The following is a 19,578-nucleotide window of genomic DNA, read 5'->3' on the forward strand; positions in this document are numbered from 1 at the left end:
TTAGACAGAATTTGTTGGTAAATCTTGATCGCCCAATATCAAAAGACAGCAATTAAAAATACCATAACTTTGGGTTATAAATTTTCTCCGATCCTGCACCGTATTCGCTGCAGTTTTTTACTAATTTTAATTCCTCTTTGTAAGATGTTCGACAAGTATTAATTTTCTTTTTTACCAACTCTTCATTAGTATCCACTTTCACTTCTTGAAATTTAGCGACAAAAATATCTATAACTTTTTTCCTAGCGGTTTTTTTTTCTAGCAGAACAGACTATTGTTCCTTATAAATGTCAAAAATCTCCTAAAAAGTTCTCGCTTTAAGTTTTTTTCGAAATTTCAAAGCAAATGAATATTTTTACAGTCGTACGATTTTGTCGTTGTCACAATACACACGATCAAATTTACGACCCAACCAACTTTGTCATATTACTGGAAACTGACTTGTTTGTCTGCCGTCAAATCGTGCAAATACACGATCAAATTACGTTCAATTTTGTAGCATTCGACAAAATTGTACTGCGGAATTGGAACGTGAGTGGTGGGCTTTAAGGTATGATTACGACAATGACTGCAGACGGCAGACAGCAGCTGCACACGGCAGTTGCAGTTGCCGTCGGGCAGCAGTTGCTGTCGTATTGATTCCGAAGTCGGCACCAGCTACTTCAGTTACGTGGCGGCATAAACCAGTTAAGGTTGGGTATTGCAAAAAAAAGTGGATTATGACATGCTGCAACTTTTACTGCAAGATGAAGAAGATTACATTAAATTAAAACCAGTTTTGAATACGCCAAAAGTGGCCAAAAAAAAAGAAAGCTGTCAAAAGCGACTCATACTCAGACAAAGATCAAGAGACACCGACTTTTGATGACTCTTCAGATGATATGGACGACGATGACCAGATTTGCACCGGTTGTGGCGAAATATATTCTTAAACCACAAAATCGGACGACTGGAGTAGTTGCTTACATTGCTCAAAATGATTTCACGATTCCTGCTACAAGTTTGTGAACTTTTGCAACGATTGTGGTGTTTTTATATGCAAAATAAAGTGGCATTTTGGCCAAAACACTTTTTTTTGTTGGGGAATCTCACCTTGTGAGGGTTTTGTTAAGTATTTTTTTTTTTGAATTATATGCAATTTATTACTTAAGACATGTTTTTAAACTCAATAAAGATTCGTTAAAAAAATAACATTTAGAAATGTTATAATGTTAGGCATGAAATTTCAAAACTTGGTCCATCTATCATCGAATTACCCTACACGTTTTTCTCCTAATGACTTTTTTTAATAATCGAATCAAAATAAATTAACACAACCATGTAGTGTATAATGACAATTATCTTTTTTTGTCATACAACGTAACCAAAAATTTCAGCTAAAACTTTATTATCAAAATATTTTGCCAATACCGCAAACCATCAAAAAGTAATTTCTATGTTTGAACTACTTTTTAAAACCGCAGGTTTACCAATTAAAAAGTTTGTGTAATCAAAAGTTGCATATTTTAAAAATAGTAATTTCGGTTTATATTTTTGAAATGAAAAGTTGAAAACAGTTTCTGAATTGAAAGAAATACAATGCATGGAATATTCACAGGGCAACAAAAGTTCCGTCGTAATTAAAAGTGTAAAAACTCATGTTTTACGAAGTTCACATACATTGATTAGAAAAGCACGGAATGGTAGTACAAATATATCAGTATACGTATTTGAAAGAATTCTTCTAAGATAAAAGTAATCTCCAATATAACACATCATTATTACAGCAAATTTTGATAACACAGATTAACCGTTTAATCACTAGGATATAATAAAAACCCATGAAGACACACAGATGTCTATAGTAGCAGAGCTACTGAACCCTCCAAGTAACTTTGTGTCTGTAAGGCTAGAAATTCTTATAATGATGAGTCACAGCGTACCTTTGACAGGCATGTAAAAATTGACAGGCCATTTAAATGAGCACAAGTGCCCGACAGGTGAACCGAAAGGCGTGTCATATATTAATTAAAATAAACTTGATCTACCACTCGCAACAACATTTAAAAGATAACTGACAAATGTTTTGGAAAATATTTTCTTGTGAACTCTATCAAAGCAGATTGATTTATTTCAATCAATCAGTTGGCTTATATAGTAAATGAATTTTGCATTATTTTTTGCTTGTTTTTCTGTTGTAACGACTACAAAATTTGAGTAAATTTACCTTTCACAAATCCAAAATCCTCTACCTAAAATACCCTTCAACATCCAAATCTTCCTACATCTTTAGTTTCCCTTACTTTGATATATTTGCTTCGTCATAGACAGAATCAGCAAATCCTTCGCAAAATAGGCAGTAAGACTACTTTCCGATCAACGAGGAAAACTCCGAATTTCTTCCTGCTTTTAAAAATTCACTCCATCCCCTCTGAGATGGAGTGGACTGGTCGATCTGCAAAAACCCGAATCCAAACACATCAAATACGCATTAGATCTAGTATTCTCTTCCAATCAGTAATAACACAAAAGTCATTTTAGGAAATCGAACGTATCCTAGAACTAGAAAATTCCTTTGCATTTTCAGTAATCGAGTTCCAGTCGACTGGAACATGAACGCTGATCACTCACCGATAATTTTAACTATGAGTGATCGAAAAAAAGTTCAATCAAATATTGACTAATAAAAAAACTGACTGGATTAATCTTGCTATGCCATTGAGAAACACGAGGCAACTTGATGACGAATTGGAAGTTTTTATAAATAATATCCAACAGGTAGCTTGGGAAAATACTCCCACAATAACTTCTACAACAAAAGGGAACAACTATTCAAAAGAAAAGTTAAGACAAAAATGGCAGCAGTACAGAGCTCCACGGGACAAAACTGGTCTAAATAATGCTACTTCTTCTTCTTCAGTGCCTTATCCGGTCCGGATGTTGGCGATCATCAAGGCTATCATGGTTTTGTTGACAGCTCTGCGAAACAGCTCCGCTGAGGTCATCCCAAACCATTGTCGGAGGTTTTTCAACCACGAGATACGACGGCGTCCCGGTCCTCTTCTGCCAAATACTTTACCCTGTATAACAAGTTGAAGAATTCGATATTTTTCTTCGTTCCGCATCACGTGGCCGAGGTACTCAAGCTTACGTTGTTTAATTAAATTAAGCACTTGTTTTTCTTTTGTCATGCGCTGTAGGACCTCAACGTTGGTGACATGGTCCACCAACCACAATAATGCTACACAAAACCTAAAAAGGGATATACAGAATATAACAAATTCAACAATTAATTTCTTTTTAAGTAATTTAACAGCTGACCAGAACACAGATTATTCATTATGGAAGGCAACAAAAAGAATAAAGAGACCAATTATTCGTTCTCCTTCTATCAAGTTGGAAAACGGCAACTGGGCTAGAAGTAACGAACAGAAGGTAGAACGATTTGCAGATCATTTAGAAAGCACGTTCAAGCTCAACGACAATGATGATGAAGAACTGAGATGGGCAGAAACATTCCAAACCAAAGAGAAAATAACGTTGACATCATTTAGAGAAATATCAACAAAGATAAAAGAGAATATAAATCCTAAGAAAGCTCGAGGATATGATATCATAACAGGAGAACTCATTAGATCGCCAAACCAGGTAAACCTCCTAATGAAGTGCCATCCTATCGACCAATATCACTCTTTCCGATGATGTCAAAACTATTTGAAAAACTTCTATTGAAAAGATTAAAACCAATAATAGAAAGAAAAAATCTTATACCAAATCATCAATTTGGTTTCACAAATAAACATTCCACTATAGATCAAGTTCACAAAATAACGAATATAATAGAAAAAACATTAGAAGAAAAGAAAGTCCGGTCTACAATTTTCTTGGACGTAGCACAGGCGTTCGATAAAGTTTGACATGAGGATTTAAACTATAAACTAAGAACGTTCATGCCTAAAACAGTATTCAGAAATCTTAGAATCATGCATTGCGAATAGATATTTCAAAGTAAAACAAGAAGTGTACACCGATTTAAGGGAGATCAAAGCTGGCGTGCCACAAGGGAGTGTATTAGGTCCGGTCCTGTACCTACTGTATACGTGTGACATTCCAGAGCTAGAACAAAACATTATTGCCACCTTCGCGGATGATACAGCCATACTAGCGATAGGAGACACTAGTGAAGAAGCGACTGATAAGTTGCAACTATCAGTAAATACAATACAAACCTGGACCAGAAAATGGCGAATAAAATTAAATGAGGCTAAATCTGCACTCATTGATTTTACAAACAAAAAAACAGAAAATTTCCCAGTTAGAATAAATGATACCCAAGTTCCTTATGCAACATCAGCAAAACACTTGGACATCACCCTAGACGCGTGCATGCGCTGGAAAGTCCTTGTCAAAAAGAAAAGGGGGGAGCTTGATATTAGATATAAGAAATTGTATTGGCTGATTGGAAAAAAATTAACAATATGCATTCATAATAAACTATTCATTTACAAACAAGTACTTAGGCCAGTATGGGTATATGGGTGCCAACTCTGGGGCTATACCAAAGCTAGTAATCTACATATTATTCAAAGATTTCTAAACAAAGTACTGAGGAACATTGTTGATGCTCCTTGGTATATCCGTAACTGCAACCTCCACCAGGACCTGAGTATGGAAACTGTGACCGAAGTAATCAAGAAAACAGCAGCACGTCACGAGCAGACGCTGCATAGTCGTGTGAACGTCGAGGCAATCCAGCTTCTTGACAGAAATGAAGTAAAGGGAGGAATCGTAAGGACAAAACCATTTGAGTTAGTGTAAATGTGTATCAGTTTAGTGTAAAAAGCAGAGTATAGTGATGTGATGTTATTGCATGTTAGTTGTAGAGTATTAGTTCATAGATAAAATAAGAGTAAGGTATAGGATAAGCCCTTAGATTTAAGTATTTGCTGTTTATTAAGTTAGGTCAGAAAATAACTGATAATTGGTCATTTGTGGCCTGATTGCAGTATACAAACATAGGTGTTCTTAAAAAAAATAAATCAGTAATATATAAATAATAGTCATTCAAAGATGTGGATATTATGTAAAGAATATAGAATAAACTACTTAATAAAAAAAATTATCCGTTATAGCAGTACTACAAGTAGTGATAAATAACGTAACAAAATTTATAGCGTAAATAATTTTATACAATATTAAATTAATCAATAAATATAAACATCATAATATATTTGCGAGCACTACTGTTAATATTACAAATGGGACTAATTGGAAAAGGTTTTGAAATACATATTTAATAAAATATTTATTGAACGGTGGATACGCCGTAACTATATACATAAATACATTATACTATAGTTTTGTGAAAACAGCGACTGCGGAATTGCAAATTAAGCTATAGACGATGACAATCATGCGAGGAAAAAAGTATACACGCATATTTTACAAATCATGCTGATACACTAGATATATTCTACGCAAGATTAAGAATTGTTCTTTCATTCGTTATAATAAATTTTAACGGGAAAAATTTTCTTGATTAGAAGAATTTACCACTTAATTCAATTCTGCAAATTTATTCGTGGCTAACTTGATTCCCAAATATTCTATTTTCATCACTTGTTCCATACTTCGTTGTTAACTGTCAACTTAAATTTTGTTTCATTGAATATCACTTTTCTAAATTCAAACCAAGTATTAATAAAGACAGAAGTTATATTCAGTTTATAAAGTAAAGTGTAAGGATTGCAATTTAACATACATTATGTATATTGGCCTGACAGATATATCGAAAAAACGGAAATATCGATTTACCAAGAATCTGTACGCCATGGAAAATGATGTTTCAAATAAAAAATGTAGCTGAGATAATGTCCAGTGCCAGAGGTTTCAGCAATCGAGAAGTCACCAAAGCCACCAGTCCCAGAAGCTAGTCTGAGGCCCCCGGAGTCACTCCCTGTCCTACTGAATGTGGTACGTACACCACGTAGGCGCAAGAATACCCCCTACTAAGAAACCGACTGACAAGTGATTTTGGGTTTCTGGTGTCATAAAGGAGGACGAAGTCGTCGAAGTCGAGGGTGCTGTGCTAGAAGACGGTACCTGCAGAAGAAGAAGATGACCACCGGAAGCTACTGTGCTGGTTTGTGTTTTAGGTATGAACTATTACAGACTTGATTAAACTTTTATAAACTTTTTTTTTGTATATATATTCAGGGATTCTACAGTATTCACTGCCTTCCCCCGCTCAACCGTTTCCATCTCTCTCTGTTGTCCCATTCTCCATCGTTTAGGCCTCTCTTACTCATGGCGTCGTCTACTTCGTTCCTCCAGGATTTTCGGGGTCGTCCTCTTTTCCTCCTTTCTATGGGGCTCCATTCGGTTATTCTCTTTATCCATCTGCTGTAGCTAGTTCTTCTTACATGTCCATACCACTTTAGTCTTTTTTGTTCTATATATGTTAGTATGTCTGTTTCTATTGATGTTGTTTGCTTTATTTCGTCATTACTTCTCCTATCCATTCTTGTTACTCTGCAGCATCTTTGCAGGCATTCCATCTCTGTTGCTACTATCTTACTGCTATTTTTCTTAGTTATGATCCAATTTTCAGCCCCATATGTCATAATACTTCGCACTAATGTTTTATAAATCTGTGTTTTTGTCTTGGGCCTGCGTAGCGCAAGCGGTAGGATGCTTGCCTCGCAAGCCGGTGGTCCGGAGTTCGAATCCTACCGCCGGCAAGAACATCTAGACATTTTAAAAATGTCTATAGGCCCCAGGTCGACTCAGCCTGAATAAAAATGAGTACCTTGGGTAAAACCAGGGGTAATAATAGACGGTTGAAGCGTAGCACTGGCCATGTTATCTTCCTTGTATACCGTAGGCCCTAGATATAGCAGACTACCCTGCTATACTCCCAAAGCCGCGACAGCGGTATAAAACGGGAGACTATTATATTAGTTTTTGTCTTCATATTTAGGTGTCTATCCCACCATACTGAGTTAAGTTGTCGAATTGCTGTTTTGTTTGTCCTAATCTTTGTGTAATTTCTTCCTCTGTTGTTGCCTTTTTCGTGATTATAAACCCCAAGTATTTGAATTTATCCTTTCCTTTGATTGTTACGTTGTCATCAATCTGTAGATCTTCTATGTCTTCTTCACTTGTAGATAGGTACTCTGTTTTCGCGAGGTTAATATTTAGGCAAGCCTTGGTATATTTTTTTTGTACTAATCTAATTGTATTTCTGCTATGTTGTTTTTTAATAAATTTCTTTCCAGCCATAGTCTTCAAAGGAGGAGTGTATCACCGGACAGCCTTAGTTGTGGACTAATACACACCCAGATGCGCATCGCCCCGCCTCAAATCATATTTTCAACTTTCGTCACTCAACGTAAAATCACGGTAAAAATGCAAGGTCATTTCTCAGACTCTTTTACTTCTACAGCAGGAGTTCCACAAGGTTCAGTGTTGGCACCTATACTATACACCATATACAACAGCGACTTCCTAAACCCACGATACACACACATCCTCACTTTGCTCTACGCAGATTACACTGCTCTCGTAACAACATCTCGAGGCATAAATGCACTACTTAGGCTCAAAATCACCTTGACCTGGTCGACAGATGGTGCGGGAGATGGAGAGTAATACAATAAAACTCAAATTATTCTCTTTAGACACCCCAATCTAAGCAGATACAATATAATACACACTACATACAATATAGCCGGAAGAATCGATTTCAGACTCTGGGACGACCCACTTTAACTCCGTAACCAGATTGAGTACCTCGGTGTGGTGTTCACAGAAACACTGGAGGGCCGATTTGGCTGCAACCTATAACAAGGTGAGGAGCAGAGTCGGTTTACTCAATGCCCTCTGTGGTAAGTTCGGAAGGACACGCCCACGTACACTTATACATACATACAAAACATTTATCAGGCCGGTAATTGAATAAAGGTCTAATCTTTATATCATGTTCAGCCACCGCCTCACACAACAACTGCTGGGATTGGAACATGGAATCCTGCGTAGAGTAAACAACAAAGAGTACGACTACCCCTACGCCCTCATTCATCAACTGTCGAATATCCAGCTCATCAATGAGAGACTCTCCTCTTTGAGCAGGAGTTATACAATCATAACCATCCGTGGGCAAAACTTCAGAGCCCAAAATATCATCAAAACTACTTGCTCATCTTTCGGCAATGTATTTAACAGGCGCCCTAAACCCAAACTCCCTTTCCCACCCACTAAATTACTGACCCTTGCCAGCAACGAACTCCTTGATGAATACATTGATATTCTGGAGGCAACTCTACTCTATTATCGCCGTAATCACTAAATGCTCACTTCGAGCTTGCTAGACAGGGAGGGATCGGTTTTCTGTGGTTTCCCGATCCCATTGCACAATTATACCTGTCTATTGCCGAGGCTACAGCCAGAGCTACCCTCTCGCGATTCATAACATTATATACTTATTATTTAAATTCAGTCACAATTCATAACCATATAATTTTTATTAATAAAATTCTAAAAAGGACCGTTTTAGCTCAACATTCCTTTCACCTCTGACCACCCTGGATCCACCTCCTCTGTAGGACAACAGCCAACGAAGCGTACCACCGGTGAGCGAAATAGCAGCGAAGGAGCAAAGGAAACATACGCAGAGTTAAAAACGCAACCAAAAAGGCCAGGTCTGGAAATTAACACAGAAAAAATAAAAATAATGATACAGATGGAAAGAAATATAGTCCCACAAAACATTATACATGAAGATGACATTGAAACAGTTGGAAAGTTTACATACCTGGGAGTAGAAATATATGCCGACGGATCAGAAGGTGGAGAAATACGGAAGAGAATAACGCAGGCCAACAGAGCTTATTTTGCCCTCTCCCATATATTTCGGTCTAAAAATGTCCACCGAAATACAAAGATGAGAATCTATAAAACCTTAATTCGACCAATAGCATGATATGGCAGTGAAGCATGGGTCCTGAAAGAAACATCCAAAAGTAAACTCGACACAATCGAAAGGAAAGTACTGAGGAGAATACTAGGACCTGTGAGGAAAAACGGAATCTTCAGAAGTCGATACAACAACGAGCTTTATCAGCTTTATAAGGAGGCACCACTGTCAGACTTGATTAGAATACAAAGATTGCAATGGACCGGACATGTGATAAAAATAGGAGAGGATAGGCTACCAAAAAGCACTGATGCTATAATGTAGGGAAAGATACCAGTTGGAAAGCCAAGAAAGCACTGGGAAGACACAGTAAACAGCGCCGCACAAGACCTTTTAGGAGTCCGTGCATGGAGAAGATCAGCCACAGACAAGCAAGGATGGAAGCAAAAAATAAAGAGAGGCCAAGGCTCAATTTGGGCTGCAGTGCTGTAGAAGAAGATAGAAAGAGGCAAAAGAAACACGTTATTATTTGTAAATGAAATAAAAAATGATCTTATGGCAAATATAAGTAAAATAAACTTCTTTACACATACATTGTATCTTATATACCGGTATGTATACGTAGACTATACAAAATTCTGTTTATTATTTTAAATTTGACTTTACGAAAATAATTTTCAAATCCTTTCATGATCGTTGAGCAGCTAATATCAGATGGTGTAATAATGACGTTAAAATTCGACGCAGCAACTTCGTGAAAATCTTAATTTAATTACCAAAACAATTTACTACGCTCTCTACGTGTATAAATAAAATTAGAGAGGGCATAGAGATGTCTATATATATTTCTGGCATAGTATTTATGTATGCAGAGCACATATGTCTCTGTAGAAACACTAATGTGCAGGTAGATTAAGAGGTGTTGTGGAAATCCAGGGCGGCTGGATAAATCTTCATTTTATAACCTAATTTAGCGTATTACGAAATACTCTCTACCAATTTAGCAAATCCTACTTTCCAAATTATGAGACATATTTTAAAAGATATATATATATATATATATATATATATATATATATATATATATATACCGAGTGGTGAATCGTCACTGTTAAATTCAAGCTTCCCTACTTTTTGTACATCAAAAGTTAGGAGAAATTATTTACTAGGAAATTATTAAGAGTCAGTCATTGAGTGGGTTTCTCTGGAACAATATCAGCTGCTTTCTTAAAATGAGAAAATTGTTGGCAGCATCGTACTTTTCTACAACTCTAAGAATACGAATGGTTATGTGTTTTGTATTTCCCATATGCCTATACGGTGTGGAAAGCTGGACACTAAACAAGGAAGTCCTTAAACATATAGAGGCTTTTGAAATGTGAGGAAGCGCGTTACCAGAGTCTCCTGGATAAATAATGTTATGCTAGCCGCCTGGTCAATCTCTGACCTTCCACAAAAGACGAGCGTCTGCAGTTATTTTTCTCGACACCTCGCCACTAAAACCCGTCTGCCTATATGGCCCCCTTCGAGAATGGACAAGCAGGTGGATAATTCCTTCTAGTAAAATCGAGGGAACCCTAGGTCGCGGAAAGTTTATATAAACACAGAAATAATTTAGATTTAATTCAGTTTGTGTTGTAAATTCATTTGATTTAGTCCGAAAATAAATATTGTATAAACATATAATATAAATGATTAAAGTAGTTGTTTTTTAGTTTTAGTGATCATTGTGTAAAAATGTAACAGATCTGAGAAGAGAACTCGAGAAGAAAGATCTCAATCCTCTTGGGAAAAAGGCTGATTTAGTCCAACGACTAAAGGACACCTTGAAAGAAGAAGATTTCGACCTGGAAACATATACTTGAGGACAAACATGCTGCTGTCATCTCGTCGATTTCAAAAGTTTCTGGTGATGTTTCCAAAGTCTCTACAGACAATGCTTCATTAGAAAACAGGCGATATCTGTAAAGTTTCGACATACATTGTGTATCTGGTGAGCAAAGTCTCTAACGAGATTTCTTCTCGGAAAAGTAAAATTTCTGCTAACATCTCTTTGGTAATTTCTAATTTGTCGATAAAATATTAGCTATTTTATTTATTACCGATATTTTGGCTTTCGAAGAAAAGATAATAGAGATTGAAAAGAAGATGGAGGAAACAGGGACAGCACACAGAGGAATCAAATCAATTACAGTAGAGACTGTAACGACTGTAACAACTATTTGAAACTGTTAGAATAAGCTGAAAGAGCGAATGGATGATCCGAAAAAGAAAAGGCTATAAAGTTGACTATCGCTCTTCGAGGAGATGTCTTGGATGTGCTTCAGACGGTAGTCGTAGAGGAGATAGATGATTTCGAACAACTTAAGAAAATTGATACAAGGTTGAATGCTCGAATAAATGAACTTTTATAAAATAAAGGCAGATATCGAACACAGTTTTATTAATTAAATCTTGCCCGAGTACTTTAGCTCCCTAGAGCATCTTCAGGGGCATCTGAAATAAGCCAAGAAACGTTTTTTTAAATGAAGAAATTGATTAACCTAGATAAAAACTCGAAGTTAATGAATGATAAAAGTTTTTTGTGATTAACGTTTTAGACTTACTTCGTCAATTTTGGGCTACCCAACAATTGCAGAATGTCATAAACATAAAATTAAACATACAGTTTAACATAACACTACACTAAACAAGGACAAACAGATTAAAATTATTTAAAAAGTCTAACCTACATTCTGGTCGGCAACAGGAGAGAGAATGGCTCCCGGTATTAACGGAAATGTTAAGGTGACATGACATGTGACATATGACAGCTTGAATGGGCAGTCACAATCATGTAGATGTGATCTTCAGATGCCCCTGAAGATGCTCTAGGGAGCGAAAGTACTCGGGCAAGATTTAATTAATAAAACTGTGTTCGATATCTGCCTTTATTTTATAAAAGTTAACTTAAGAAAAGGCTAAACATGCGATATGGCCCGAACACTTTACATACGACTTTTTAAAGGACTGATGTAAGAAATGTACTACCTTTGCTACGAACATTATCGAAATAAGAAAAGCTTCTATTAGACAATACAATTTTGGAAGTCTGTTTGAAAAAATAGGTTTGGATATTGCTGGGCTATTTCTAGAAAGTGAAAATGGAGGCAAGTACATGTTGGTCGTAATGGATTATTTCACGCAGTGGGTCGACATCTACGCAATTCCAGACCAAAGGCCGCCACTATTGCAGATCTGTTGACCAAAGAGTATATCAACCGATAAGGTGCCTTTGGAGATCCATGGTGACAAAGGACAGAACTTTGAAAGCAATATATTCCAAGGAATCTGTGATAGACTAGGCATGAAGAAAACAAGAACTAAAGCCTATCACCCAATAAGACAGTTTGCAAGTATTTAACAAAAATGGTGTCTTAGTAAAGATTATGTGAACGAATTCCGAAGAAGAATGGACGATATGCACAGTTGGTCCGTTCCCATGTTCAGATCGCTAGCGACCGAATGAAGAAGCGGTACGATACCCAAGCCGAAAAGGGATGTTTTAGAAAAACGACAATATCATAATCCAAAGAAGCAAAACGGTTGTTCTACCAAGTTGCAGCAGTTCTGGGAAGGTCCGGACCTCATTATAGAGAAGATTAACGATGTTATCTATCGAATAAGCAAGATTCCAAGTGGAAAGCCAATGATAATACACCATAACCGGTTGGCATCACTCGAAGAAGATCTCGACGTAGATGAAGAAGTGGAAGTAAACCAAGTCCAAGAAGTATCTGACCTCACGTTTGAGGAATCATGGGAGATACCATTGGAGTCTATGGAGATACCGCTAAAGCAAGATATGGTGTTACCATTGAAGAAAAACAAGATCTACTCGCACTTTCAGATGACTATTCACTGGCCCATACCATCCCGGCTGGTATTAAATACGCACCAGAGTTGGCATCCGTCTTTCGAAGGAAGTTCGGTCAAGTTGTAGAACTTCAGTGTCTACTGCCAGCTTCTGTAAAAGCTTCAACTTCAGAAACTCCAAGATGCATTACGTTACCTTTTCTATCTGGTAACAAAAGACACTGCCCATGACCAAACTACCTACCAAGATGTATGGGAAGCATTACTTCGATTGATAGAGCACGTACTGGAGTCCAACATAAAAAAGTTAGCCATACTAAAGCTAGGAGGAGGAGATCTTTAAAGACACCAAAGTGTCTGGTCTGATACAAGTCTGTTGCAATCTGCATAGTTACTAGTGCGGGGAGAAAACAGTCCCTTGTCACTTTTATACAACTGGGAGTTGTAAAAGGGGATCCAGTTGCCATACTATGCGATATCAGCATCTATTTCCAGTCCCGACAAGGGGGCAATGTTATGCTAGCCGCCTGGTCAACGACTTCTGACCTAGAAAATACGGGCGTCTGTAGATATTTTTCTAGACCCCTCGCAGCTAAAACCCGTCTGTGTACCTCCGGAGAGGTCTCCCGAGAATGGATAAGCAGGTAGCTGATTCCTTCTAGTAAAATCCAGGGAACCCTAGCTAATGGAGCATTTATATAAATACAGAAATAATTTAGATTTAGTTCAGTTTGAAAAAAAAAATGTGGGAAGACGAAGAATATCGTGGCTTGAGAACTTAAGGGAATGATTTCCAACCTTCGATAGAAGATCGAACTTGAAGAAGAAACAAAAAACAAGTTCCATGGCCACGAATCTAGAGATATGTAGAGATATAGTATCTAAGATATGAGTTCTTACAGCTTATAACGCAAGGAAAGATAGTTGGAGGAAGAAGACTGGGACGTAGACGAATTTTGTAAGAATTATGGCATTCATTATGTAATAAAATACTTCTAAAAATGAAATTAAAACTAACATTTTAATGTTAATTAACTGGTAATAAGAAAAATTCAATCTGTTTTAAGTTTGTAGAAAAATATAATTTAAATAGTGTAAAATATTCATAAAAAGAAGCAAATCTGTTTTTAAAATACGGACACTAATTTATGAAAGCCGAGATTTCGTTGTTTGAATAATACATAACGAGAACAAAAGCACGAATACGTTGTGCAGCCATTTCGTAAAGGTATTGTTGCTAGATATAATTAATAATTTACGGCGAGTTTCGGGCTGGCACGATAACCGTTTACACACCAAATACAATAAAATACATGCCGGTGGTTATTAAATTTTTATAAAATTTGTACAAACGACCTTCCGCTGTTGAATCCGATCGCGCAAGCTATAACAAGGGACGTAGTCCTTTGAGTACTGTAATTTCATTGTTGGCTGTCCACTTGGAAGAGAGTTGCCCTAAGGACGTACATTTTATATGCTAAAAATTGGGAAATGTTTTACGACAAAAACCACTGTGGGTAATTTAATATATTATTCGATAAACATTTTATGTGGACACGGTGTAAACACTTATATTTTTAGAATTAACATTCATTTATACAGAAGGAAACCCGAAATTAACTCGCCGCAAGTTTAATATTTACATTAATGGAGATATTGTAATTATTATATTTTCTGAGCATTACTTACTCTAGCAATATACTTAGAAATATTTTATTTGGCCTTCAGTTCGGAAGTCGTTCTCATTGAGTTGAACTTCACTCTTTATTTATTTATTTTCTATTCTACTCCAGTGGTCTGCCTATGAAAGTATGAAAGTATTTTTGTTTGTTCACTCCCTTCAGATGAAGATAGACAAACGTTTGCCACCATAACCGCTAACCTCCATTGATGGAGACGGCACTTGAAGAAGAAGAACTCCCTTCAGAACTGTGTAACTATGTATTTCTTGGGCGATTAGGTCACAAGAACATACCGCTTTAGCTGCTTGGTCCACTTTTTCGTTTCCTATGAGAACATGAGATAGAATCCAGATAATTGTGAGAGTGCGTTAAAGACCAACTTAACTAGACCAACTCAGTTGAGTTGGTTGTTATCACTCGTTGGATCTAGTGCTTGTTCGAGCTGGGAATTTGTAGGTGTCCTTAAAAATATAAAATGTAATCTTTTATCATCGACTTAGTTTTCTAATGTTTGTCACGCTTTTATCACAAATTTCATAAACTGCAACCTTAACACTTTTTACTGGCATATTGCAATTCAGATCTCTGAAGATTAGTTAGAAGATACGGAGGTTCAGATCTAATTCCTTATAGCTTTAATTCTCTCGTTCTATTACGTTGACTGCATACTGTAACTAACACTGCTGCCTAAAGATACAATTGATTTCCAAAGATATTGATGTTCTCAAACCAAAAACAATCGCTCAGATGCCAAAAATTCCTCAAATCTCGTTCGGAAATGAATTAATTTCTCAAGCATAGATGATTTTTTCCCGGTAAAAATTCTCACACGGGCTTAGGCTTAACTCAGACGTACCACTTTCCGACCACATTCATCATTTTGGCTTTACAACCCTGTGTGGGTCCTAGCCTCCCCAAGAATTTTTCTCCAGTCGTCCCTATCCATCGCCTTCCTCCGCCAAGCACGTATTTCCATATTTCTCATATCTTGATCTATGTTATCTAGGAATCTTGTTCTGGGTCTTCCTCTTCTTCTTTGACCAATAGGTCTATCAAGGAGCGTTTTTCTAGCTGGGTCGGTTTGCTCCATCCGCATTACATGGCTTACCCACCTCAGACGTCCTATCTTTATGTGTTTTACGATATCTGGTTCCTGGTATATCCTATAGAGTTCGAAGTTGTATCGTCTTCTCCAGACACCATTTTCATTTACCGCTCCATAGATGCGCCTTAGTATTTTTCTTTCGAAACATCCTAACATGCTTTCATTGCTTTTTGTTAAAGTCCAGGTTTCTGAACCATATGTTAGGACTGGGCGTATTATTGTTTTGTAGAGTTTTACTTTTGTATTTCTTGATATAACTGTAGATTTAAAAAGGAGATTAAGCCCAAAATAGCATCTATTAGCCGTGCAAATTCTGCGGTTTATCTCTGCGGTAGTGTCATTTTCAGTATTGACGAGCGTTCCCAGGTATACAAATTCGTTAACTGCTTCGATGACGTCATTTTCTATATTAAGTGGCCGTAGTGTTTGTGGTTGCGTACCTATTTTCATGTATTTTGTTTTATTGGTGTTTATTATTAAACCCATTTTTGTAGCCGCTTCCTTTAATGCTACGTACGCCTCTCGTGCTGCGTTTTCCGTTCTCCCAACAATATTGATATCATCAGCATATGCTAAAATTTGCACAGATTTGTTATATATTGAACCGGTAGTTGTGATTTGTGACGTACGTATTACTTTTTCCAGAGCTAGATTGAATAGTATACAGGAGAGTGGGTCTCCCTGACGTAGCTCGTTATTTGTTTTAAAAGGTTCAGAGAGTTCCCCCTGGATTCGTACTTTGCATTCAACTTTTTCAAGGGTTAGTTTGGTTAAACTTACCAACTGATTTGGTACTCCTAGGTCTATCATTGCTCTAAACAATTCTCTTCTATTTACAGAGTCGTAGGCTGCCTTGTAGTCTATAAATATCTGGTGCGTGTCTACACCGTATTCCAGTGTTTTCTCTAGAATTTGTCTTAGGGTTGAAATCTGATGAATTGTGGATTTACCACCTCTGAAACCAGCCTGGTATTGTCCTATTATTTGCTCTGCATATGGTGCCATACGATGGCATAGTATATTGGAGAATATTTTATACGCTGCATTTAGGAGCGTAATTCCTCGGTGGTTAGAGCATTCAAAGATATCTCCCTTTTTGTGTATGGTGCAAAGTATTCCAATATTCCAATCATTGGGAAGGGACTTCTGTATCCATATTTCTTTTATAAGCTGCTGTAGCGCTATTATGATATCGTGGCCACCTTCTTTATATAATTCCGCTGGGAGATTATCTATTCCGGGTGATTTGTTTCTGGCTAGTTTGTTTACAGCGTCTTTAACTTCCAGGATCGTTGGTGGATCCTCCTCCCTCTCGTCTGCTCCGCTTACCTCGCAGCTTTCGTCTTCCGGGTTTTCTTCTTCCTCTATATTAAGTATCTGGTTAAAATATTCCATCCATCGGTTTAGTACGTCTGTGCTTGTTGTTAAGAGATCGCCATTTAAACTTCTACATTGATTTGTGTTTGCCTTAAATTCTTTTCTGTTGATGTTAACTTTCTTATAGAATGTTCCGACCACATTAGAACCACAAAATAGTGGTTGTGTGTTGAGGGTATACAATTTGTATGAAATATCGTGGTAGCACTCAGACGGACGGCAGACTGTGGTCGGTATCAACAACTGTCGTCGTCGGTGGGTGATACCGTCCACAAAACCCCTAGCGACTCCCTAGCCAAAGCGCCATTCACTTTTCTATGCGTGAAGCATAAATTTGTGCTGGTGGTGATTGTTAAATAGTTGTTAAATAGAAATTTTAAATGTTTTTAAAAAATACTCTTTTCTGAACCTATGTAGACCTACAATGTTAGAGATAGAGGTTTCGATGGTTACCACGGGTATGGTTACAATACGACTAATACATATCAAGAGAGATCACAGCTGTTTCCCGAAGACCGCTATGGCATCCGAACTGACCGACCTGAGATCCGGCATTTCGAGATCCGATCGCCATGAGTTCAACCCGAATGTTCACAAGGAAGTAGTCTTCAAGCACCACTATCTCCAACAGAACCGGAGCTTTTGCCACATGAGAATCCGGGACAAGCTTTGTCGCCAAGTCAACCGGAGTTTTCACCACTTTGCCAGGAGTCGCTTTTATCTCAAATTTTTGATTCGCTGTACTGTGTAACTTGTGTGGTTCATTTGTGGTTGATTTGTGGTTCATCCGACCACAGCACGTCCACAAAATTGTTGGCGGACAGTGGTGGTTGACAAGTCAACCACCGTACGACCACTGTTTTGTTAGTGGAAAGTGGTACGTCTGAGTTAAGCCTTAGAGTATTCAACTTACCGGGCTATTCTCACGCCGATCATTGAAACTCCGATATTAGTTTGTGTAAATAAGCAATTGGGATGTTGATTTTATTCTAAGAGAACTTAAGTGTTTTTGTTTTCATTTGAAATTTTAAAACGCAATACGTTATACAGAATAGAATTTAAAATCATGAATTAAAACGTAATCAATTTTTTGAAATTGTTTGGAGTTGGTTGAAGTTATGTATTTCTGGAACTAGGTTTGTTAAGTAGGTATTTCTTATATAATGGATTGGATAAAGTAATTTAGTCAATATACAAATATTTAAACACAAATATTTTCATATATAAAAACTTTAAGCACTTACCTTCCGCCCACAAGTAAGGAATCACTATCTCTCATAACTAAACGGAAGAAGTCAGTGTGAGTATCGTTGCCTCTGAAGCGATGCACGTCGTCTTCTGCCCCTATAAAAAAAAAATTATATAATATAACAATACAAGACAAAATACAGTGATAAGTCAAATATAATAAAAAAACGACAGAATAAGACAAAATTGTATTAAAAAGGTTCTGAAACTGTTTTCTTGTGTCCTGTCTAAGTTAAATAATATGTTTATGTGGGATTAAGCCACAATTGTTTACACTGAAAATTACATTTTTAGGTTATGGTTCACGTCTCTATTTCCATTACGGAAATCGTTTTTAAAAAAAGATTGTTTAAAAAAATTCTGCGAAAATGTATAACCATTAAAAGTTGTTGATTAAGAACTATTTAATATTTTACTAATGCAAAACCTAATTTGACTCCGTCTTGCTATGAAAACGAACAGCAGAGAATTAAATGTTTTCAGTAATGTCGAATTTCATAGTTTTTTTCGTAGATTGACGTCACCAAATGAGTGAGTTAGGATCATGAAATTTTGTAAGATCAATAAGAGTCTTCAATGCTTGTACTGGACTTTTTATTTTTTTGTTGTTAATACTAGATCGTCTGCATGGCCTATATACACTGTGTGTCAGCCAAATGGAATAAATTAGCTTATAAATAAATTAGGGAGTATTCGAAAAAACGGTCGAACACGTCGATTAGTATTTATAGTTGCGCATTTTTTTCCATAAAAGTTTTTATACGGGGTGTATCAGATAACGGTGGCCAATAACAACTTGCTTATTTTAAATAGAACACCTTGTATATTAATTAATTTATAGATTTCTCAGATCATTTTAGACATTTTTAAATACAATATCCTATACCTATCTTTGACTGTTTCGGAAATATTAAGTAAAATGCAAAAATTCACATTTAGAAAAGAAAATTATTTATTTGTCGAAAGTCGCTACCACTGTCTTAATACTTCTTCTAGACCCTTCTTTAGGTCTTGGTAATAATAAAGTAAGCAAAAACTATTTAAGCATTATTTTTATTGATATGTTAAAAAATAAACAAAAATTGTTTACTTTGGTTTAAAACGCCAATGTTTTATTGTTCCATGACAGAAGTAGTTGCCAGTGCTATAGTCGTTTGAATTTCATTAACCGCAAGCCAGAAAAATGGTTCATTTAACAGAAATGCACAAAATTACAATTATACAGGTGATTGGCTATGGAGATAAGACACGGAAAGTAGCTCGTTTATTTCACGAAGCATTTCCTGATTTGCCGCCCATATCTCAAGGGACAATTGGTAAAATAGAGAAGCAATTCCACAAGCTGGGCCATGTTAGGAAGGTATAAAAAGAAGCTGCCAATGCAATAAGTGAAGATATCAAATTGGCTGTTATGCTTG

The 19,578-nt window shown here is 36.7% G+C and overlaps 1 protein-coding gene across 3 annotated transcripts in view; it reads right to left on the reverse strand.

The window, feature by feature from the left end:
* Sema1a (semaphorin 1a) overlaps positions 1-18,253 on the reverse strand; it is a 483,245-nt gene extending 464,992 nt beyond the window's left edge. For all 3 annotated transcript variants that reach the window (XM_072541281.1, XM_072541280.1, XM_072541279.1), the window contains exon 1: positions 18,157-18,253. In XM_072541281.1, the coding sequence (XP_072397382.1) occupies positions 18,157-18,191 (35 nt within the window). In that variant the 5' untranslated portion in view covers positions 18,192-18,253. The remainder of the gene's footprint in view (positions 1-18,156) is intronic.
* Between the last annotated feature and the right edge of the window lie 1,325 nt (positions 18,254-19,578).

This window comes from Diabrotica undecimpunctata, chromosome 8 (assembly GCF_040954645.1).
Source record: "Diabrotica undecimpunctata isolate CICGRU chromosome 8, icDiaUnde3, whole genome shotgun sequence".
Lineage (NCBI taxonomy): Eukaryota > Metazoa > Arthropoda > Insecta > Coleoptera > Chrysomelidae > Diabrotica > Diabrotica undecimpunctata.